Genomic DNA, 24,428 nt, shown 5'->3' on the forward strand with positions numbered 1-24,428 from the left:
TGCCATTGCACTCCAGCCTGGGCAACAAGAGCGAAACTCCGTCTCAAAAAAAAAAAAAAGAAGGTAAAATTTGACTTAAATCTGATATAAAGCAAACAAGATGAGTCACCACGCTTTTGTATGACTACAGATGGCTTAACAATTTTCTGACTTTCCAATGGTAGGAAAACAATATGGGTTCAGTAGAAATTACTTCGAGTACCTACACAACCATTCTGTGGGTAACAAAACCATTCTGTTTTTCACTTCAGTATGATATTCAATAAATTACATGAGCTATTCAACACTTTATTATAAAATAGGGCTGTGTTAGACATTGTTATGTAGACTAACATAAGTGTTTAAGGTAGGTTAAGGTATCATGTTTGGTAGGCTGGGTGTATTAAGTGCATTTCTGACTTATGATATTTTCAATTTATGATGAATTTATTGGGACATAACCAGAGAGTATCTGTATTCCAAACAAACACAAAGCTGTCTGTTCTCTACATGTTGGCCTTTGAAATAATTAAAAATACTAAAAATATTTAAAAGCACTAGGTTAAAAATCTATTTTCTATCTGAAAATTTACCTGCATCAAGGAAGATATAAATAACTAGTAACAAATATAAATCTATTAATGGATTTGTTCACACCTAAGTCTGAATCAAATCAAATACTGTATCTAAAGGAACTATTATTTTAGTCACCATGAAAGTATTTTGTGTTTTTGCCATTAAATTCTAACAAAGCCGATTTAAACATTAACTATAAACAATATCATAAACTATTTTGAATAATATAGGTATTATTCTAGACAAAACAATGTTAAAGTACTGAGAGGAAATAGCATATAATTATCTTCTCCCTGAATGGACGTGGCAAGATATTCTAATCCAAAATTATTTTTCCTTTTTACTTTCATAATTATGTACATTTCATGGCCATCAACACCAATACTGGCACACTATACAATAAGTCATTTCAAACAAAGTACCCCTTAACACATGTGCTCAACATACTATTAAGATTAAAATTGTTTTGTGATCCATTATTTTATGGATCAATAATATACGCGGCTGCCGAGCTAAGTCAGCTAGTATTCGAGGTTCTCCTCTCCTTCAAAATGATACCAGAATGAAACCCTGACACACACCTGTAATCCAGCACTTTGGGAGGCTAGGGTGGGAGGACCGCTTTGAGCTCAGGAGTTCAAGCCTGGCCAACATGGCAAAACTCCATCTTTACAAAAAATACACACACACATGACTAACAAAAAGAACGAACACCACAGAAGTATTTCAAAAGTTTATCTGGGCCATTGTAGTGGCTCACGCCTCCGAAATCCCAGCACTTTCGGAGGCCAAGGCGGGTGGATCACAAGGTCAAGAGATCAAGACCATCCTGGCCAACGTGGTGAAAACCCATTTCTAATAAAAATACAAAAATTAGCTCGGTGTGGTGGCACATGTCTATAGTCCCAGCTACTTGGAAGGCTGAGGCAGGAGAATCGCATGAACGGGGAAGTGAGCCAAGATCGAGCCACTGCACTCCAGCCTGGCGACAGAGCAAGACTCCATCTCAAAAAAAAAAAGTTTATCTGTAAACTAAGCACATAATTTCTATGGATTCTACATTAAACATGACATTTTTGTAATTGGGGAAATTTGTTTTAATAGAGTATATTAAATTTCAAAGACATCAAATAAACTCAAGAGATGATAGAATAGGGCAATAAGAAGAAGGACACCTTTTTTCCCTACTCTATGTCCCAACCCTATCACAGCCACTGTTTGTAATGAGAGTGTGGTATGGCTCAGTTGTGTCTGCAAGGTAAAATGGTTAAAATACACCGAATTAAAGTGAAATAAAAGATTCTATCTATCTCATTAAAACGAGTTGGAGAGCTAATAAATGTGTACTGAACAGCTACCATGTAACAGGTCCATATCTAGCTATTATGGGGACTTACATATAAATGCAGCAGAACACTTAACTTTAAAGAACAAAACAAAAACACTTAAGAGGTAAGTTAAATGTTATGACAGCCTGGGCAACATAATGAGATCTCATCTCTACAAAAAATAAAAACAAAAATTAGCCAGGTGTGGTGGTGAATGTTGGTGGTCCCAGCTACTTGGGAGGCTGCGGGGGGAAAATTGCATGAACCTGGGAGGTCAAGGCCACAGTGAACCAAGACCTCACCACTGCACTCCGGCCTGGGTGACAGACAGAGACCCTATCTCAAATAATAATAATAATGATGATGATTAAATAAAATCTGAGTGTGGTGGCTGAAGCCTGTAACCCTAGCACTGTGGGAGGTAAAGGTGGGAAGATTACTTGAGTCCAGGAGTTCGAGACCAGCATGGGTGACATGGCGAGACCCTGTCTCTACTAAAAATACAAAAATTAGCCAGGCATGGTGGCATGTGTCTGTAGTCTCAGCTACTGAGGAAGCTAAGGTGGGAGAATTGCTTCAGCCTGAAATACAGAGACTGCAATGAGCTGAGAGTATGCCACTGTGTTCCAGCCTGGGCAACAGAGCAAGACCCTGTCTCAAATAATAAAATAAATAAAAAGAATAAAATAAAATAAAATTTAACAAATAAATGTTACGAGGCCGGGCGCAGTGACTCATGCCTGTAAGCCCAGCACTTTGGGAGGCTAAGGTGGGCAGATCACCTGAGGTCAGGAGTTTGAGACCAGCCTGGCCAACATGGTGAAACCCCATCTCTACTAAAAATACAAAATTAGTCGGGCATGTTGGCATGTGCCTGTAGTCCCAGCCACTTGGGAGGTTGAGGCATGAGAATTGTTTGAACTGAGTGGGAGAGAGGTTGTGGTGAGCCCAGATTGTGCTGCTGCACTCCAGCCTCAAATACAGAGTGAGGCTCTGTCTCAAAAAATAAAAATAAATGTTATGAGCATGCGGGGAAAGTGAAATTGATTCTGGCTGTAGGAAGAAATAGACAGATGTGAGAAAGGCCTAGAAAGATAAATGTAAAAGGTTAAAGAAAAAAAGCATCTCAAATGAGACTCACAGAAAAAAACTGAATTGAGATAATGACAGGCAAAGTATACAATAAATTAAACATCTTACTTTACAACCACCTTTTACTTCACCTCTCAATTCTTAGTTAATTATGGACAATGAAAAGAATAATTATGGCTCCAAAATAAAGACCTTAAAATTATTTTGTTTTAAAGAAATAACAAAAGGATTGTAAGAATGAACGAGAATTATCTAATAAAATGGGAATTATCAGAACTACTGTTTCCATTTTTGTTAGAAATACAAACCATGCATAAAAACATTCAGTTTACATCTGAACATCTTAAAATCTGTTTAAATCGATTTCTTCCCTTCCAATGTGGCCTTAAGCCACAATGAAAGCGAAAAAAATTAAAAAATAAACATACCTGTCCCATTCTAGACTCAATGACAGCTGTGATCAACTAGTCAGCTGTGTTCAAAACTATGTTCTTAAAACCTTGATTTTAAATGTAGGTTGTTTAGAAATAAAGAGAATGGCCAGGCGCGGTAGCTCACGCCTGTAATCCCAGCACTTTGGGAGGCCGAGGTGGACGGATCACAAGGTCAAGAGATCGAGACCATCCTGGCCAACATGGTGAAAAACCCTCGTCTCTACTAAAAATACAAAAATAAGCCGGGCGTGGTGGCAAGCGCCTGTTGTCCCAGCTACTTGGGAGGCAGAGGCGGAAGGATCACTTGAAACCGGAAGGCAGAGGTTGCAGTGAGCCCAGATTGCACTCCAGCCTGGTTGACAGAGCTAGGCTCTGTCTCAAAAAAAAAAAGACGAAAGAAGAAGAAAGCAAAGAAAGGAAAGAAAGAAAGAGAGGAAAGAAAGAGAAAGAAAGGAAGGAAGGAAGGAAGGAAGGAAGGAAGGAAGGAAGGAAGGAAGGAAGGAAGGAAGGAAGGAAGGGAAACAGGAGAGAGAGAGAGAAAGAGAGAGAGAGAGAAAATAAATGCTGGAAGCTATTTAATTTTCAGAAACATGGTTTTCTTAGATTTAAAACAAATGAACTAGTGGCAAAAACAATCATTTATGAAACTAAGTTCTGTGACAAATATAAGCATTTCATTTAATGAAGTACAGAAAAAGTCTTAATAATGTTAACGAATCTATAAAAACAGAGCCTTAGGCCGGGCGCGGTGGCTCAAGCCTGTAATCCCAGCACTTTGGGAGGCCGAGGCGGGTGGATCACGAGGTCAAGAGATGAAGACCATCCTGGTCAACANAATGGTGCAAAAGAAATTCAGTAGAAGCCCTCTTAACTGCATTATGATTAACTGACACTCTCCATTCCCTGTATGCAGACTGATGCCCTAACCAAGCTAACTGCTTGAGACCAGCAGACAACTCTACAGTGAGTGCTTCTGCACAATTTTGCTCACACCACGTGGTGTGCTTACCAAGAACCAGAGCTTTATTCTCAAACTTCTTTATGTTGGCTGTACTTGTAATTACAAAAGTTAATTAAATATTACAAAAACTGCTAAAATGTAAGTGTAAAAACAAAGTTGTTGTTTTCATGAAAATTAAGTTAAATGCTCTGGAAAGACCTGATAAAGGCAAGTTGTTATTTAAAATATGCCATGAAGACAACTATGAAAGATTTTTCCCCATATACTCAAATATCTTCATAAAGGCCGTTAAATTATCTTGCTAAAATAATCTAAAACTGGAAGTCATCAGTCTCAAAGAAAAGGCCTTGACCTACATCAAAAGACTGGCAAACAAATATACATTAAAATAAGATGTTCATGTTACATATCATTCTTTATCAATTCACTATTGGTTCCAACTGGATTGGCTAAAAGGAGTTATCTTAATCCATTTGGGCAGCTATAACAACATGCCTCAGACTGGATAATGTATAAACAATGGAAGTTTATTTCTCACAGTTCTGGAAGCCAGGAAGTCCAAGATCAAGGCATCTGCAGATTTTGTCTGGTGAGGCCTGTTTCTCATAAACAGAAATTTATTTCTTATCATTTTAGAGGCTGGAAGTCCAAGATCACGGTGCCAGCAGATTTAGTGTCTAACAACATCCCACTTTCTGATTCATAGACAGCACCTTCTAGCTATGTCCTCACAGGGTGAAAGGGGACAAAGAAGCTCCTTGAAGCCTCTTTTATGAGAGGCACTAATCTCATTCATGAGGCCTGTGCCCTCATAACCTAATCAATCACCTGCCAAAGGCCCCAACTCTTAATACTATTGCTCTGGGAATTAGGTTTCAACATACTAATTTGCAAGGGACACATTCAGACCACAGCAGGAAGATACTGTAACCTTCAGTAATCAAGTAGAAGACCACCGAATTAGAACATTTGAAATAACACTCATAGTCAGCTGGTTGTGGGCGCTCACATCTACAATCCTAGCACTCTGGGAGGCTGAGGCAGGAGGCCTGCTCTGAGCTCAGGAGTTCAAGACAAGCCTGGCCAACATGGCAAAACTCCGTCTTTACAAAAAACACAAAAATGAGCCGAGGGTAATGGCTCACGCCTATCGTCCTAGCTACTAGGGAGACGAGGCGGGGAGGATCGCTTGAGCCGGGAAGCAGAGGTTGCAGTGAGCCAAGATTGTGCCAGTGCACTCTGGCCTGGGCAACAGAGCGAGACCGTCTTGGGGGAAAAAGAAGTTTAAAAAAAAAACCCTCACACTTATAGTCAATAATAATATGCCTCATACCAATCAATGATAATGCTCTAATCGTTAAGACATATGATGTGAACTTATTCAGATATATTGCCTAAGATCTTTAAAAGCTTGAAAAGATATCCCCTAAGAAGGTAAAATTTGGCCGGGCGCGGTGGCTCACGCCTGTAATCCCAGCACTTTGGGAGGCCGAGGCAGGTGGAACACGAGGTCAAGAGATCGAGACCATCCTGGTCAACATAGTGAAACCCCGTCTCTACTAAAAATACAAAAAATCAGCTGGGCATGGTGGCGCGTGCCTGTAATCCCAGCTACTCAGGAGGCTGAGGCAGGAGAATTGCCTGAACCCAGGAGGCGGAGGTTGCGGTGAGCCGAAGTTGCGCCATTGCACTCCAGCCTGGGTAACAAGAGCGAAACTCCATCTCGGGGCGGGGGGGATAAAAAAAAACACAGAGCCTTAAAATATGCTCACCCTAAACCCTGAAGACTGATTACATAAACTTGTTTTCAATAAATATTTTTCACATTCACAGAGTATTCCTCTGCAACAAATATTTATTGAGCCAATAAACTTCCACAAATTACTTTTTGGTGAAATCTTTTTATGTATAATCAAAATTGTTTGATTTTAATTCTATGATAACAATGAGACACTGACAATCTATTTACATATCACTAAGCAATTCTACACCACCTATTCATTTGGTGCCTTTCTGTGAATACATACCATAAACAGCAAGTTTATTCATGAAAACTGGCATTCAAATCAAATTATACTTTAAATATAGTGAATTATTGTTATTTGTGACAGTTATGTTCTATAAAGTCACCATAAACACTGAATTAGTGAATACAGAATCACTGCTACTAGGGGAAATATAGGGTTAGGTTCCTGCAAGCCTCTGGTCACAACATTTTCATCAACTGATCAATACATAACACATATGTACACATACAGACCATATATACAGATATGGCCTTTAATTTAAAATGGGAGAGATATATACAACAGACAGAGAAGAAAAGATGCTTATATTATTAAGAGGGAAAAAGGCAAGTTACACAATACTACGTATATAATTCCTTCTGTGAAAAAACAAGAAACAATTTGCTTGTACTATATATGCATACACACTAAACAGCTAACAAGGAAGGAACTTTGGGAATTCGATTTTTTACAATAAGCATGTGTCAGTTTTATAAGCATACAGTAGATTCTCAAAAAGTGTTTTCTTATTATGGTCACTTAAAAAATAAAATAATATACAAAACTCATGTTGTTTGAAAATGACTCCTATGATTTTCATGTATTCAGGTAGACTCCACTAAATATAATTAAAAACAAACACTTCATAGTTCAAAGATAGAATTTCAGTAAACATTTTCAAAATGTTCTCAAAAATTCACAAAAAAATGTTCTCAACACTTGCCAATCCCCCAAACTGAAATGTTCAATGATTTGGAATAGGGTTTTACAAGCTTTTACTATACGGGTGAGCTTCTGCAGGCTGTACATGATCTCTGTTACATATTCTTTTTGATTCTTTCTTTTTTGTTGTTTTTTTTAACAACTCTTTAGGAAGATTTTTCAGATTTCTTAGCTCAGAATCACACAAAAACAGGGCACAGACTGGATATAGCTTGCCAGCCATAGTATGCCAACAAACCAGCATTTAGAAGTCTGATATTTTAAATATGTCACACCAAAGGCATCAGAGGTCACAATAGTTCAGTTTTATTCTACATTAAACAAATAAGGTCGCATTATAGCAATTAAAATTTCAAGTTGATTAATATATTGAATTCTATATGCTAGACTACTAATCAAATGATAGAACAACACACTAAATGAAATTTCAAGCATTTATATTATGTAACGTGATCAAGTGTACATGTGCTTGTAAAGCATGCACTTTCCCACTTGAAAAAATCAGCCAAAATTTACGACACATCAAAGCTCAAGTCTCCTTTTATGATAATTAAAACCATTTCCTCATTTAAATAATCAAAATTAGTCAGTCATTTGTTTTAGAGGTCATCAACCCCCGAAAATTATGAACTAATCAGAGACTTGTGGTGATTTATTTGGTTTTAATTTTTTAATTTATAAGAGATATTGTAAAATATTAATCAACTTTCTAAAATACTACTGTTTAGAAGTTTATGTTCCTGAAACTTTATAGTATTTCCTGCGTCAGTAATCATCACTATATTATCTTTTTCCCTCCGAAAGATAGCTTTTATACATTTGATTTTATCTAAATTTGAAAGATCCTTATTATTATTATCCAGCTGTTATTATCAAATGAAAATTTCATTATGAATAATAAACTGGATCAAAGTAAAAGTCTAAAATGAAAATTCATCCTGCAAAAGTAACTAAATACTATCATACAATAATCTTACCTAGACTGGTGGGTTTTATCAGTTCATCCAGTAAATCATAAAATGGTAATTTTTGAAGTTTTATATCCGGATGGACTGGGTGAAGAGCTGATGTAAGATGTGGGAGTTCCAGTTCATGTTTAGGTCCCAGAAGAGAAACAGGGAGTAATGGTGATGATGCAGGGTGACCATCGTAAGTGAGCTGTGGAATGGTAGATGGAGATAAAGTTGCTGGCATAGGACTTGAATGTACGTTGGGGATGGACAAGTCTGCAGGCGTCATGATTTTCTGCGGGAACCGCCGCCTATAGAGTTCCTTAATTTTCATTTGTACAGCAGGACTACAGCCAGCCTTTAGCAAATGCAGGGCTTTTGTGAGAAGTTCGTGTTTGCGTCCGTGCTTGTTTCTCCCAGCGTAGCCCAACAGTACTTGGAGTTCAGAAACTCTAAGGCTCATAACCATTTGCTTAGAGAAAAAAACAAAACATAAAACATTAGTATTCCAATAATACAATTTACACTATTAAACAACACTTTATTATAACCCCCTTCCTATGGTTTGCTTAAAGGCCAGTTCACTTATAATCCTAATTATTTCAAAGTTCAAATTTAATCATTTAACATAAGTAACCAAAGAAATGTAAAATATTCGTAAATTCGTTGACTTCTACCCTTGGTTATAAGAAATACAAGATAGAGTACACACCAGGGAAAACCACACCTCACTTCATTTCACTGTTTTGATGGAACTCTCAGGTATTTATCAAGAGCTTACTGAGTCTCCAGGAGAATGTAGAGTGCTATGTAGATTGCAAAACGTAATGATGTGCCCTCAAGAGTATTACGTTTTTTTGGGGAAAAATTTTAAGTATATATGAAACAACAAACAGCCCACCTCAAACACCAGATGTAGGCAGAATATCAATACCTATTATCAAGTGTTACATTCTATACTAACTCTGGAATTTGTAGCCTTAAGTTATACCTTTTTTGACCAATTATATATCAGATATTGTATTTGATATTTTCATATGGAATGTAATAATTGTTACAACTCCCCAAGGTATTGGCCTGCCTGATTTACACATGAGGAGTCAAGTTCAGAAAGGTTAGATAACTTATAAAGCCATAAAGCTACTAAGGAGTAGTCAGGATTCACACCCAGGTATGTCTGATTCTAAAGCCCTCACTTTTTCCACTAAACCATTAGGAAAAACACAGAGCTGGGCTCATACTACTGACTCTCACTTCACCTGCAAGGCCAAGCTAGCTGTCCAGCAATCCAATCCACATGCCATAATGTATGAGGCTGCAGTAAAGAAATCTATTTAACTTTGTTTACCTATGGTTCACAAACTTATTTGGTCACTGTTACTCCTTTTCCCCCCATCTACCAATAGGAAATGCCTATACCAATCCTCCCATTTTAAAGCAGTGAAAAATGGAATCCAAAGAGAAGAAATGACTTACCCAAGATCACACAGCTATTAGGAGAATCCTAAAAGACTTCATCACCACTGACAGAGATTATCAGGATAAAAAGACACATGTAAGCTTACCATTTACTTTCTATTTCCCCAACTGATTCCTTCACCTCAAACCAAATGCACAAAAGCTATGCTGCCTTCCCTAATTCACCAACACTCACTATGATGACCCTAGCCAATTATCTGAGAGTTCTTGGTAAGCGGCAAAACCATTAAGCAAAAAATAAAATACTGAGGAGAAAAGTATACAAAGAGCTTTATAAGCAATAGAGCTGGCTAATCAAAGAAATAAGAATCCTTCCCCTACTTCTCTGGCTTGGAAAACTGTGTCCTCAAGGTCCAGCTTTTGTTAGCCTTTGCTCATTAGCCCTGGTAGAATGATTTTTACTCTCACTATTTTTACTGGCCACTTTTCATATTTGTATTTCAGCATTTATGTTGCTTTATTGTAATTTTCTGTTTACACGATTCTATAATCAAACCAGGGTTCTCCTCGGTACACAACCGTATTACCCTCAGCATCTAAGACTAGGGCCTGACAACAGTGGAAACTCTTAAAATGCCTGCAGAATGAATGAATGAATGAATGAACGAATGAACGAACGAACGAACAAACTAGAAAGCACACCAGAAGAAAGGGTGGGAGGTAGCATCTACTGTGGTAACTTATCCAAATGAATGCTCAAACTCATGTTCTGTAGAGACATGCAAAGATATAATGTAAACCTTAAAAACAAATTCTACCAAATCTTAGAAATGTTTCTCTTTTTAGATGTTATCAGAGATTGTAAATAATTACTAACTATAGTGTCAGCAGGATATCAATTTCTCCCTAGTCACCAAAAGAATACAAAATACTTCTAAAGACTTTTATTATTGAAAAAGGAACAGGGACTTCAAAGAAAAATGCACTATTAATAAGTAAACTTCTGCTTTTAAAGAAATAACATGAAACTTCAAGGATTAGAGGTTAAAAATAAATTTAAGTTGGCATGGCTTAAATGTACTGCATTTTACAGGGGAAAAAAGTACAAATTTTAAAGAGAACTATTTCAATTCAACTCCATCATCCTAAATCGAAAACAAACCAGCAAAGTTTAGTGATTACTATAAACTCTGCAATGATGACAGCTTTTGTCTATTCTACAGGTAAAAAGATTTAGATGCAACACAGATGTATATATTTTTCTATTTTTGTGGAAGACACATTGACATTTCTCATAAAATCTCTTACTGGTCCAAAAAAAGTTCATGACACAACAATAAAGTTGAAAGCCCTCAGTTACATTCCTCTCTCTCTCTAAAACAAAGAAAAGCAGTAGCAGTAACAATACTTGGTACACAGTAGGTACTCAAACAGTAGCTGCTATTAGCAAGCCAAGCTTTTTACTTTTGTTATTTAAGAGATAGGATCTGCCGGGTGCAGTGGCTCACGCCTGTAATCCCAGCACTTTGGGAGGCAGAGGCAGGCAGATCACAAAGGTCAGGAGATCGAGAACAGCCTGGGCAATATGATGAAACCTCATCCCTACTAAAAATACAAAAATTAACCGGGCGTGGTGGCAGGAGCCTGTAGTCCCAGCTGCTCGGAAGGCTGAGGCAGGAGAACTGCTTGAACCCAGGAGGCGGAGGTTGCAGTGAGCCGAGATCGAGCCACTGCATTCCAGCCCGGACGACAGAGCAAGACTCCATTTCAAAAAAAAAGAAAGAAAGAAAGAGGATCTTGCTATTTTGCCCAGACTATTCTCAAACACCTAGGCTCAAGTGATCCTGCCTCGGCCTCCCGAGTAACTGAGCGTTTCTGTTTTTTTACAGGATTCATCATCAATTGTCATAATTATCAGGCAGGTACTTTCCTCATTTTTCAGGGAGGAAAATAAGACTTAGCAAGGTTAAGAAACAGCTGGGTGCAGTGGCTCACGCCTGTAATCGCAACACTTTGGGAGGCTGAGGCAGGCATATCACGAGGTCAGAGGTTCGAGACCCGCCTGACCAACATGGTGAAACCCGATCTCTACTTAAAAATACAAAAAAAAAAAAAAAAAAAAAAAAAAAAAAAAAAAAAAAAAAAAAAAAAAAAAAAATTAGCCAGGCCTGGTGGCGCACACCTGTAATCCCAGCTACTTGGGAGGCTGAGGCTGAATTGCTTGAATCCGGGAGGTGGAGGATGTGGTAAGCTGAGAGCGTGCCATTGCATCCCAGCCTGGGCCACAGAGCGAGACTCCATCTCAATTAAACAAACAAACAAAAAAAAGGTTAAGAAACTTGTTGAATGTCATGCAACTAGTTCTACTCCAACGGTACTTTCTTTCACGCCGTAATATAATGACTTTTAGAGGAATCAAACCATGTGCCTTTTAATTGGAAAACAGAAAAATCTATCTGAAGATTAATTTATTTAACATTCAATCTCCATTTGAAGCTTCAACATTTTGGCTTTTAAAAACTGGTGATTAAGATATGAAAAGAATGTGTGTAGATTCAAATTAACCACTGCAACTAAGATATGAAAAGAATGTGTGTAGATTCAAATTAACCACTGCAACTTATAATCAGATATAATGAAAACTCAGGTGGTATCTATTGCTATTATTGGAACAGCTGTTGCATACTCTTAAGGACTGTAATAAGCATGCAGTATTCTAAAAAATGAAATAAAAGAAGGGGGCGGGAAACACAAGCATCTTTCAACAGAAAAGCTGCAAAGAAGCATAAAGCAGTCAATTCACAATGAAAAGTGTTGACAACACTGAGGAAAACTAAACACTAATACATCTGAGATGTTGAAATGAAATGTACTTTAATCTGCATTTACGTAATGTGTTTAAAAATCTCCATTTGTTAGCACTACAACAAAATGAATATTTACAACGAAGGATAACATCAACAACTACTACTATCAGAAATCATTACTTCCTCAACAATTTCATAGCATTCTGCTGACTCTACGTCCTCAACCGATATAGTTCTCAGAATCCTAGGGGATTTAGAATGCCTGAGAACTGTATATAATTTGAACACAAGAGCATTCTGTAAGAAGCATCCTCTTAAAACTGATGTTTTTCAATCTGACAGATGGGAACACAATTTAAAAAACCAAAAAGTCTTACAAGAAAAACAGCAGTTCCTTCCCCCTTTAACATACCCCTCAATTTTCAAATCCCCAAGACACCCACTTTCATGTCTTTTTAGCTAGTTCTTCTGGCATTTTTTTCTCTATATTCTATGTAGTACGTCTATACAGCTATTTAATTTTTTCTTGTAGAACTCTACTGATTTCCTATTATAAAACATAACAGTTTAGCTCTGTTATATCTCTTCTCCCTCATCTTTCTATCACAATTTTTGGTTGAATCAATTGTCAGTACTTATATTATTACTATGGCTGTAAATAATACAGCTAAGCCAAAAGTACATTACCACCACTCTTACTTTTCTGTATAACTTTGCTCTCCTTATAGTTAATGACTACACCATTTTTCTATTTGCTTAGGTTTCTAGGTACCTACTGGTAATTCATCAGCAAACAGCTAAAAGTATTAACTTTCTTCTCAATAGATTCAAATATATCAGATAAATCAATTTTAATTTATTTCTTAGAGACATACTTCCTGTAGCCCTCCCACTGTGTTCCAATTCAGACTATAGGCTCTCTAGGCCTGGAGCACAACTATGGTCCTGGAACTTCCCTTTGGCTTATCCTGGGAATTCCCTTGTCTCTCTTCTATACTGGATCCCCTGTTTCCTTATTCCAGTACTTCCTCTTTCTTAGTTTTCTTTTTAGCGGGGTATTTCCTCTAGCAGCTGAGAAAGGGGCACATGAGGTACAATTTCTTATTCCTTGCATTGTATTTTTAAAATCTTAATTTACCCTTACTACTGAGTTTGGCTGAGTACAGAATTCTGGGCAGGAAATCATGTTCTGTCAAGATTCTGAAGGCCTCCCCTCATTCTTTTCTGGCTTCTAGTGTTAAGAAGCCTAGCACCAATCTGATCCATTACCCTTCACAGTCAACTATATATCCCCATCTGGAATCACAGCAGCTTCTCTTAATGTGTTCTGAAACTTTACAATGCTGTGTCTTGGGGTTGGTCTTTTCTTTAATTGCATAAACTGCTAACTGTGGAGCAGAGATGTATGTCCTTCAGTTCTGGGAAGTTTTCTTACGATAATCTTCCTTCCATGTCTTTGTGTTCTCATTCTTACATATTTATTCAGACACTGGTCTTTCTAGACTGATTATCTCATTTTCTTTCATTTTCTTTTTCCTCGTGCATTTTTACATCTCTTGTCTTTTAGCTCTAACTTCTGGGATTTTCCTCAATTTTATCTCCTAACTCTTCCATTACATTTTTAATTTCCATGAACTCTTTTCATTTTCTGCATATTTCTCTTTTGTTTTTCCTCTACATTTTGTTATTTTTCTTATTTCAGAATATAAATTGGGTGCTGATGTTGTTTTCTTCTTCTCCGTGCATTGGTGTCTGCCTTTCATGATTGAAGTTTTCCTTAAATGAGAGGAAACCCTGGGCTATGCATACATATTTAAGAGCAAGATCCTGAACAGATAATTGGAAAATCTATGTGAGTGAGTAGACCGGGGTACTTCACTCTAGAATGACTGGGCAAGAACCTGGCTATTTTGCTTAGATTCCCTTTGCTTCCTTTTGTCTGATCACTTTTGACAGAGAAGAATAATCCAGTCTCCTGCTTTGGTGGTATAAGGCTGGCTTCTAGTGTTCTCAGGGCAGAGCAGTGGGGAATGGGGAAGTCCTCACCACTCAGGACGATAACATTTTACTCGCCTTTTCAGATATGTAAAACTTTACAAAAACACGCATATAATATAGGTATGAGATCTCTGTCCCAACTATACAGAGGCAAGGGCCATGTTCTGAGAAAGATCAATACAGCCAATACTCAAACAACGTCAACAAGCAAACAGGCTTTTGCAACTAAACAGAAAGTGCCAGTTTTATTGTCTCATTAGCTGTGACCTTCCATTATTGAAGGTTATATCTACACTGTGGATAAGAATTAGGTACTTCTTGGCCGGGCGTAGTGGCTCACACCTGTAATCCAAGCACTTTGGAGGCCAAGGCAGGTGGATCACCTGAGGTCAGGAGTTCAAGACCAGCCTGACCAACATGGTGAAACCCCATCTTAAAAAAAAAAAAAAAAAAGAATTAGGTACTTCTTGATGAACAACATAATTACTCTTGTTCACACATCCCACTGCAGTAGTTTACAGGATTAGTCATAAAGCAGACTCTACATTATGAGTCTTTATCTGGCATCAATTTATAACCATTTGTAAACCAGAATGAATTCTGAAGACAGACAAAATAGACATTTAACAATGTCATAATATTTCATTTATACTTTTGCTTCTTAGCCACAAAAGCAAATGAATAATCACAAATTCTGTAAATGTACATATTAAAGCCTGCACACAACAACGAAAGTTGTTGTTTATTATTTTCAAAGTCAGATTCTTCATTCAATGGGACTTACTTTTGGATGATTTCTAAATCTTCTCATTACAAACTGTTAATAAGCAGTTATTAGCAATTGGTCAACAATGCCTTGTTCAACCAGAAAACCTAGTTAAACAGTTTCTGTTCAAAGCAGCAAATCAGGTTGGTTACATACTTCTCCATAATCTTGTTTCACCCAATTATCTTATTCCAGCAGCATAAGATAACTGGAAAATGACCTGTAGTGTCTACTCCTCTATTTAATTATCTTCTACCTCTCCAAGTCCATCGTAGTGAGTGCATTCGGGTCCCACAAAATGACAAAATATTGCAATCACACATAAATGGAGATTCCATTCTCCTTTAAACAAAGTATAAACACTGTTGAAATGGTGCACCATGGCTTCAATTTTTGATAAACATCATCCCTATTTACATACTACCACATTTCATGAAACTTCTATCCATCAAAAAGTTCCTTCTGGACAATAACTTCAACATTAAAAATAACAAATCCAGCCGGGCCCGGTGACTCACGCCTGTAATCCCAGCACTTTGAAAGGCCAACGTGGGCGTTAATCACCTGAGGTCAGGAGTTTGAGACCAGCCTGACCAACATGGAGAAACCTCATCTCTACTAAAAATACAAAATTGGCCAGGTGTAGTGGCGCATGCCTGTAATCCCAGCTACTTGGGAGGCTAAGGCAGGAAAATCACTTGAACCTAGAGGGCGGAGGTTGCAGTGAGCTGAGACAGTGCCTTTGTACTGCAGCCTGGGTAACAAGAGTGAAACTCCATCTCAAAAATAATAACAACAATAATCCAACTCAAAATATTATAACAGTGGGGTACAATATTTTTCCTAAAAAGTTTAGGCCAGGTGTGGTGGCTCACACCTGTAATCCCAGCACTGTGGGAGGCTGAGGCAGGAGGATCACTGGAGCCCAGGAATTTGAGACCAGCCTGGGCAACACAGCAAGACCTCATTTCTCCTAAAAATAAAAAAAATTAGCCAGACCCGTTGGTGGCACACACCTATAGACCCAGCCACTCAGGAGGCTGAAGCAGGAGGATCCCTTGAGGCTGTCGTAAGTTGACATTACACCACTGAACTCCAGCCCAGGCAACAGAGTGAGACACTGTCTCAAAAAGGAAAATATTTTTTTAAGTTAAGGGTTTAGTTTAATTTTAAAATTTAGAGTTTAAAATTCTAACACAGTGCCAAACCTCTTATGCAGAGGTGAGAAAATATGGCTCTTACTTAAGAAAAAGGCTGCTCTGCACACAGATGTTCAATAAATGCTTTTTAAATCAATGCCCAGGCCCTAAACGAATGTGTGTGGGAAGAGAAGACAGAAACAATGAACACATAGAAATAAACTAGTCTTTGGAAACACACAACCATCATATTAATTCTCAAAAGTTACTGAATACTTAAAATATGCTAAGTAAATGTACAATACAATGGTACTGGCATATATAGAATTTGGATTCTGGTACTGACTTGGCCACTAATTCACCAAATTATAATCTCACAGGTTCTGTTTTCTCACTTCAAAAAAAGATGAGGGATTAACTAGAGGTTCTCAAAGATTCCTTAAAATTTCAAAATTCTACATCATAACAGTATTAAATGAAATTTTCTTCTCATTCTTCTACTCTTCTATAGTTGAAGAAATACAATCCATACAGTTAGTGAAGTCTTTCTATATTAGTAATGCTTTCAATGATAATTTGTAATGTCATTTACATGGGTTGATAGAGTAAAAATGACAAAACCTAATATATATTATTTATAATGTACCACTAACATACTAATTATAGTAAACATGATTATCTTATGTAATCCTCACATGAACCCACAAGACAGAGTATTATTATTCTCATTGCATAGATAAGAAAACTGACATTACACCTAAAATCACACAGTATACACGTGATGGACACAGGGCTCAAATCTCACCTGACTCCAGAGCTCATAACTACTAACATAGTGTCTTCTCACAAGCTCAGCCAGGGCAGAGTATATGCTACAGTGAGATAGGGACAGGAAATGGGTGACAGGGGGCACTGAATGACAGTTAAGAAATATACATGGTATAGTGTGAACAGGCAGTGGAATAAATGCATATCTGAGAGGCAGTAAAGATGTAACTGAAATAGTGCCTAAGGAAGCCACTGATGTAACCACCAACAGGATGGTTGAAATAAGAAAAAAAGAAAGAAGACTTCTAGCTAAAAGATATGGCAACAAGCAGGATTTATGTACATGTAAGGTAAGAAGGAACTATACAGTGGAAATAGGAAATACAGGAGACAGGACCAAGAAATACTGCAAATAAAAACTACAGGCCATGTTCAATATTCTACAAACAGGTTGGTCTTTTAAAAATTAGTACTGTACTTGATCATGAGAACAATCATCATTCACTTTTCAAATAAAATCCAGAATTTAAAAATATTAAGCAGGACTTTAAGTTTTAAGTCTATTAAATTCTAAAAGATGATTATTCTTTCCTAACTGTCCCCTTGCCAAAAACAAATAAAACACTGCATTTGCAATTAGATGATCTAAGTTTCAGTTAAGACAAGAGGCAATGAAACAAACAGTATACTACATCTGCAAGAAAGCTGGAAAACCTAAAAAAAGAAACATGTATTAACAAAACAAAAAGTGAGAAGACTGCATCTTCTAAACTAAACAGTCTAAATTATAGCCTTTAGTCTGAGCTAAGAGTTCTAAGAGTTCACATCCTTTAAAGGCTGCCTACATTAGTGAAAAGCTCTATGAATTGAAAGTTCCCATTAACATCCACCCAATGGTTCTAAAATTTCATCTTCCTGGTATTCCAGAATCGACTCTTAAACTGTGTTAAAAGGACTTTTTTCCTTCAACTAGCTCGGCCCCTTCCCACTCCTGATCATTCTCTTGAGTGTTCTGCAGTCCACAGTACTCAGAAGTGAATGAAATAATCTAGATATGGTGTGACTAGTCTCAAATACAGCAGTATTACTACTAACCCTCTTATTATGAACATGGTATTTTTACCAATATAACCTAAAAAAACATTCACATTTTAGGTTTATTTGGGCAAGAGGGGATGGGTGGTATATGTTGTTCTTTTGTTTCAGTAGGGAGGGGGCTCCAATCACATCATTCTGTTGCTTATGTTGACTAAAACCTTTATTCTATCTTTTTCACATAACGGCTGTAGTATTAAGTTAAACCACCTCATCCTCGAATATAATTTTTTGAAACTTAAAAGTAGAACTTAACATTTCATGCCATTAAACCTAATGTTTTTCAACTCTTCATTCCAGCCTTTCAAACCCCTTCTGAAAAATTGTATCCTACACCCCTCTATTATACTATTATCACAAAATGTGATATATCATTGATTTTCCAGTTTACGTCCTTCCATAGGGCACTTACCTTCATGTCCCCATGTTAAGTATAGTTAATGACACTGAGTAAGTGCCCAAGAGATGATGATGATGATGAATTCCTCTTCCTTTTATCATCTTAACACACCCTTTCCAGTTCTGCACCATAAATAAAATCTGAGAATTTTGCCTTTAAATATTCACCCAAGTCATCCTTAAGAACTTGGACTATGAGTGTCAACTCTCTAAGGCCCTGAGCATATCAAGAGATTCTCCTCCAGGTAACAATAAAATTTAAGGCTACAAATAAGATTATTCAACTATTTGCAATTAAGATGACTAATTTCTCCTAGAATTCCCCATCTTTTTGCTTGTTTGTTTTGTTTTTTTGTTTTTGAGATGGATTCTCGCTCTGCCAGCAGGCTGGAGTGCAGTGGTGTGATTTCGGCAACCTCCACCTCCCGGGTTCAAGCGATTTTCCTGCCTCAGCCCCTTCCTTTCCCCGACGCAACAGCTGGGATTACAGGCATGTGCCACTACGCCCAGTCGATTTTTTGTATATTTAGCAGAGACGGGCTTTCACCACGTTAGCCAGGATGGTCTCGATCTCCTGACCTCGTGATCCACCCGCCTTGGCCTCCCAAAGTGCTGGGATTACAGGTGTGAGCCACTGCACCCAGCCCGATTCCCCAATCTTAAAGTAAAAACAAACATTTTACAGAGTGCTCAAGAAAATTAAGGCTATCATATTTCAGTCCTGATTTATAAGTTTTAGACAGAAACAAGTTTTTTAAAAGAGCTACACAAATGTTCTAAAAGCCCTAGGAAGCTGGGTACGGTGGCTCACACCTGTAACCTCAACACTCTGGGAGGCCGAGGTGGGCAGATCACTTCAGGTAAAGAGTTCAAGACCAACCCGGCTAACACGGTGAAACCCCGTATCCACTAAAAACACAAAACTTAGCTGGTCGTGGTGGTGGGCAACTGTAATCCCAGCTACTCGGGAGGCTGAGGCAGGAGAATTACTTGAACCCGGGGGGCCAAGGTTGCAAGTGAGTCGAGACTACACCACTGCATTCCAGCCTGGGCGACAGAGTGAAACTACATCTCAAAAAAAAAAAAAAGATTACAGCAAAAAGTTATTCAAGTCTTGCAGTGAGAGCTTGCCTAAGTATGTTTTTAAAATTCCATCAGAAGCCCATCAATGATAGCAACCCTTTATTTTCTACACAGAATGGAACACTTTCACTTGATTATTCTACTAGTTAAGAGAAACAATTTCACAACAAAAGCATCCTTTAGTCTATGTAAAGTGAAATTGCTAACCTACCACAAAACTTACAGATCATTATGATCATTATCTTCAGAACAGATTATGATTAAAATTTACCTTTTATGATTTAAAGTGATATTTACAAAGTTACTACAGTAGCAAAACCAAGTTTAAGAAAATGTTTTTTCTTTCAAAAATTCCATTAATGTACATAAAAATACATTTTCAAGGTAAGGCTCATGAAAACATATTATACATTCTTCCTGAAATTTATGGAAGAGAAGGAAAATGAGCTACTCACAAAACTCTGAGGCCACGAACCCAAACAGACTATACTTTCTAGTATCCATTTTAACATATTCAGAACATTAACCAAAAAAAAAAAAAAAAGCTAAAGTTACAGATAAAGAATAATTTTTTTAAACCAAAAAAAACAGAAAAAGAAAGGTTTAGCTGTCTATAACTTACCCTGTGAAGAAGAAAAAAAAAAGTTTAACTGTCCATGTCTAAAGGACAATTCATAAACTAGCCAAAAGAAGAAAGAAATGGTCTGTGGTTATGGTTTTTCAAAAAGAAGTTTTTTAATCTTTTGTGGTCATTAGAAAGTGAAATAAAATATAAGTTTATCATAATCAGTCAAAAAGAACAATTATTGAAAAACTCACTCTTAACACCATTCATTGAACATATAGTTAATCAAATTCCAGAGTATCTCTCCAAATACTCAATGCAGACAATGTTCTTAAAAGTTTGAAAGCTATTTCTTAAAAGTTATTTTACTTCCTAAATCTAGAAGGCATGATTTTCCCCATTTGAGTTTCAAAAACAGACAGAGAGGCCAGGCATGGTGGCTCATGCCGGTAATCCCAGCACTTTGGGAGGCCAAGACAGGAGGACCCCCTGAGCCCAGGAGTTTGAGACCAGCCTAGGCAACAAGGCAAGACCCCATCTCTACCAAAAACAAAAAAAAAACAAAAAAAACCTTTTTTAATTAGTCGGGTATGGTGATGCATGCCTGTAGTCCCAGATACTCTGGAGGCTGAGGTGGAAAGGATGGCTTGAGCCCAGCAGATCAGGCCTCCAGCCTGGGCAAAAGAGCATGACCCTGTCTGAAAAATTAATTAATTAATTTTTAAAAAAAGGAAAAAAAAGGAGAGATAAACTCTATGACAGAAGAAAAAGAGTATTACTGAATCTTAAGTCTAAAGTAACCATATTTTCACTCAGTTCAAATCTTTATCTCCAGCCTAACCCTGGTCTCCTAAACTCCAAATCCACGTCTGGTAAACACCTCTCCTTTATGTCCCAAGAAGTCATCAACTCAACATATTCACACCTAACACATCAGCTCTCTCCAAACCTTCCCATCCACCTAACCACCTGTTAACACCAGAAGCTGCTACACCATCTTCTTGTTCACGTCCACATCTATTTACCAAGTCCTGTCGATCTTTAACCTTAAAATGTCTAAGTCCCTATTACCACTCTAATCCAGAGTTTGCAAGAGACTCTTTCCTTCCTGCCTCCAATAGTGCCCTCTCCAAATCATCCTCCTCACTGTAGCCAGTGATCACCCTAAAATATAAATCTAATCATGTCACTCTTGTGCTTAAATTTTTCCATGATCATCTACTACCCAACTCCTTCGCATGACCATTGTAACCAATCTCTTAACCAACTCTCCATCTTCCAGGACTTTTGTATATATGCTGTTCTTTGAAGGAGCAGCTCTTCTCCCCACTCCACTCCCATCCCAACCTTTTTACTAGCTAATTCCAACTCACTCAGTTCTCAACTGAGATGTCATAACCTTTGGGATATTTTCCTCAATCCACTCCTAACATTAAAAATTTACCCTTTTATGTGCTCTCCTGTTTAACTCAGTGTACCGCTCTTATGCTGTACATAGAGAGGCCCTGTTTACCTGTCAATTCTTGACCAAAATATATGCTCTGTCTATAGAGACTGTCTTGTTCGTTGTCAATAAAAATGAGTAACAACGGTTTGGCACCTGTTAATTCTGACAAACCACATTGGTAAAATGAGGACATTACAAAAATGTGCCCAGTGCCTACTGAGCATACTAGCAACCAAACTCAGTAACTAGCATTCAAACAATATTTTTTTAGTTTGAAGGGCTAAACTGAAGTTTATACTTAATCCTAAAAAGAATGCAAAGTTATAAAAACATTTTCAATTGCAGAAAATGTTGAGGGGAGGAAACTGACATAAAAAATCTATCTCATTGAAGAGTAAATAACTTGAAAGAGGATATAAGATACAAGAGACCAATTTAGAGGCTGTTTTATAAATACCAAATTGATACTACAAGAGTCTGAAATAGTGAAAGTAACTAAGAAAAAAAGGAAGGCATGACATTAAGAAGATATGAAAAGACTTGGATGTGGAGGAAGTCTGTAGTTCAGACAGTTCAAAATAGGAAGTCTTCTCTGAGCACACTAACTCACAGTCAGGTTTCCTGGTTAATGTTCTTACAGAATTCTGTCCTCTTCCTTTATAGCATTCAACATAGTTTCAGACTCACACAGTTTCAATGTAGAAAATTCTCATAACAATCTGGCCCCAGCTTCCCAGAGCTCACATTACTTTCTTACACAGACATCCACATGTGGATCTAGTAGCTGTTCTGCAAATACACCTCAATGTTTTCTCTCTTACTTTTGCTCATGCTGTTCCCTCTGCTTCAAAGAACATCCCAGTAATCACCTTTTTTTTTTTTTTTTTTTTTTGAGGGTGGGTCTCACTCTGTCACCCAGACTGGAATGCAGTAGCATGATCAAGGCTCCCTGCAGCCTTGACCTCCCAGACTCAAGCAGCCCTCCCACCTCAGCCTCCCTAGTAGCTGGGACTATAGATTCACGTCACCCCCCTCTGGCTAATTTTTGGTTTTGGTTTTTGTAGAGACAGGGTTTCACCATGTTGCCAGCTCAAACTCCTGGGCTCAAGTATTCAGCTTGACCTCAGCTTCCCAAAGTGCCGGGATTACAGGTGTGAGCCACTGTGTCTGGTCACCAACTTTCAAAACTCTTCTTTTTTAAGGCCCAGTTTGAAATAAGCTTAGTCAGAAGTGACCTCTTCCTTTTATAAATACAGTGTTAATTACTTGCATTTACATGGTTATTTTTGTTGGTATTGCTTTCTATTATTGTTGTTTATCATTATTCTCCTCAAAAGAATGAAGCAAACTCCCTGAGGATGGCCACCCAGTAGAGAGAAGGGAGGTAAGGGTAGGGGGATGAAAAGGTCATAATTCTGAGCACCAAGTACAGCAGAAGAGGAAGGACCAGGGAACTTAATGAAAAGAAGCCTCAGTGTCCATTCCCTCTCCCAAAAGATTCTGACATTGGGTTTTACAGACCCCTACAACTGTCCTCCCACCTAATCCCCATTCTACTTATGGGCAGTAATCTCTCTAGAAAAGTGCTAACGAAAATACAATATAAGCTGCAAGTGTGAAACACATATGTAATTTTAAATGTGCTACTAGTCACATTTTAAAAAGTAAAAAGGCCACACACGGCGGCTCACGCCTGTAATCCCAACACTTTGAGAAGCTGAGGTAGGATGATCACTTGAGCCCAGGAGTTCAAGACCAGCCTGGCCAACATAGTGAGACCAAATCTCTATTTCAAAAAATTAAAAGTAGGTGAAATTAATTTTAATGACATATTTTACTTAATCCAATAAACCCAAATTATCATTTCAACATGTAATCAATATCAATTATTAATATTTTCCATTCTTTTTTTCATACTATGTCTTCGAAATCCAGTATGTTTCACATGTACAGCAAATCTCAATTAGGACTAACCACATTTCACGTTTTCAACAGCTACACAGAACTAGTGTCACCAGTACTGGACAGTGCATCTCTAGAACATCCTGTCATTCACTGAGTTAAAGTTTTAGTACCTGCCGTGGTCATTCAGGCTCCAACTTAACTCATCATCATTACTTTCCACCCTCAGCCACCCACTCCCCAGGCCACATCCCGGACCTTTCCATCAGAACCTGCACCATCTTCAAAATCATTCCATTTTCCAACTACAACCTCCTTTTGTTACTTGCTTCACTGCAAGAATTCAATTTCATAAAGATCACTAATTCACTGATGTTGTCACGCCCTATCCATTGGCCCCTAAACATTCCTTTGCAAAATTCCCTTGTTCCTCTATGCCTGGCACTTTCAACTAGTTCCCACTTGGTAGGAGAAAAGAATGCATCCACTCATGCAAACGGATGTTACTTTACATCCATAGTCGTCAATCTCAACGGGCACAGGCATCTAACTAAACTTTCCAATGAGCCAGCCATCAAACTTCCTACAATAACTCTTTCGTATCTTTTCCTTGCTCCTCCCACATCTTCTTCCTCCAAAAACTACCTTTAGGAAGCATATACATATTAAACTTTAACAATGCATTTAATATTGTTATTTGATATTCAAGAAAACAGTTCCCAAAATAAAGTTTTTGCTAATTATTAAAACATGTGTTCTCTATAAAAATTCAAATATGGAAAGGCACAAGAGAACCAAACTATTTTTCATATACCTACAGGAGTACTAGAATGTAATTTCACAAGAGCAAAAACCCTAATTCATTCCCAAATGACATGTAAGCATTTAACACAGTATTTGGCATATAAATCAGCACTCATTTTTATTGATGGAATGATTGAATAAGAACCTTGCTTTGGGTCAGGCGCGGTGGCTCACACCAGCACTTTGG

At 37.7% G+C, this 24,428-nt stretch overlaps 1 protein-coding gene across 1 annotated transcript in view; it reads right to left on the reverse strand.

Annotated features, from left to right (window-relative positions):
* Positions 1-24,428, reverse strand: part of PIAS1 (protein inhibitor of activated STAT 1) — a 140,480-nt gene that overhangs the window by 102,450 nt on the left and 13,602 nt on the right. Inside the window, exon 2 of the mRNA XM_017513592.1 lies at positions 8,077-8,521. Within this exon, the coding sequence (XP_017369081.1) occupies positions 8,077-8,521 (445 nt within the window). The remainder of the gene's footprint in view (positions 1-8,076; positions 8,522-24,428) is intronic.

This window comes from Cebus imitator, unplaced genomic scaffold, assembly GCF_001604975.1.
Source record: "Cebus imitator isolate Cc_AM_T3 unplaced genomic scaffold, Cebus_imitator-1.0 Scaffold496, whole genome shotgun sequence".
In the NCBI taxonomy this organism is placed as follows: Eukaryota; Metazoa; Chordata; class Mammalia; order Primates; family Cebidae; genus Cebus; species Cebus imitator.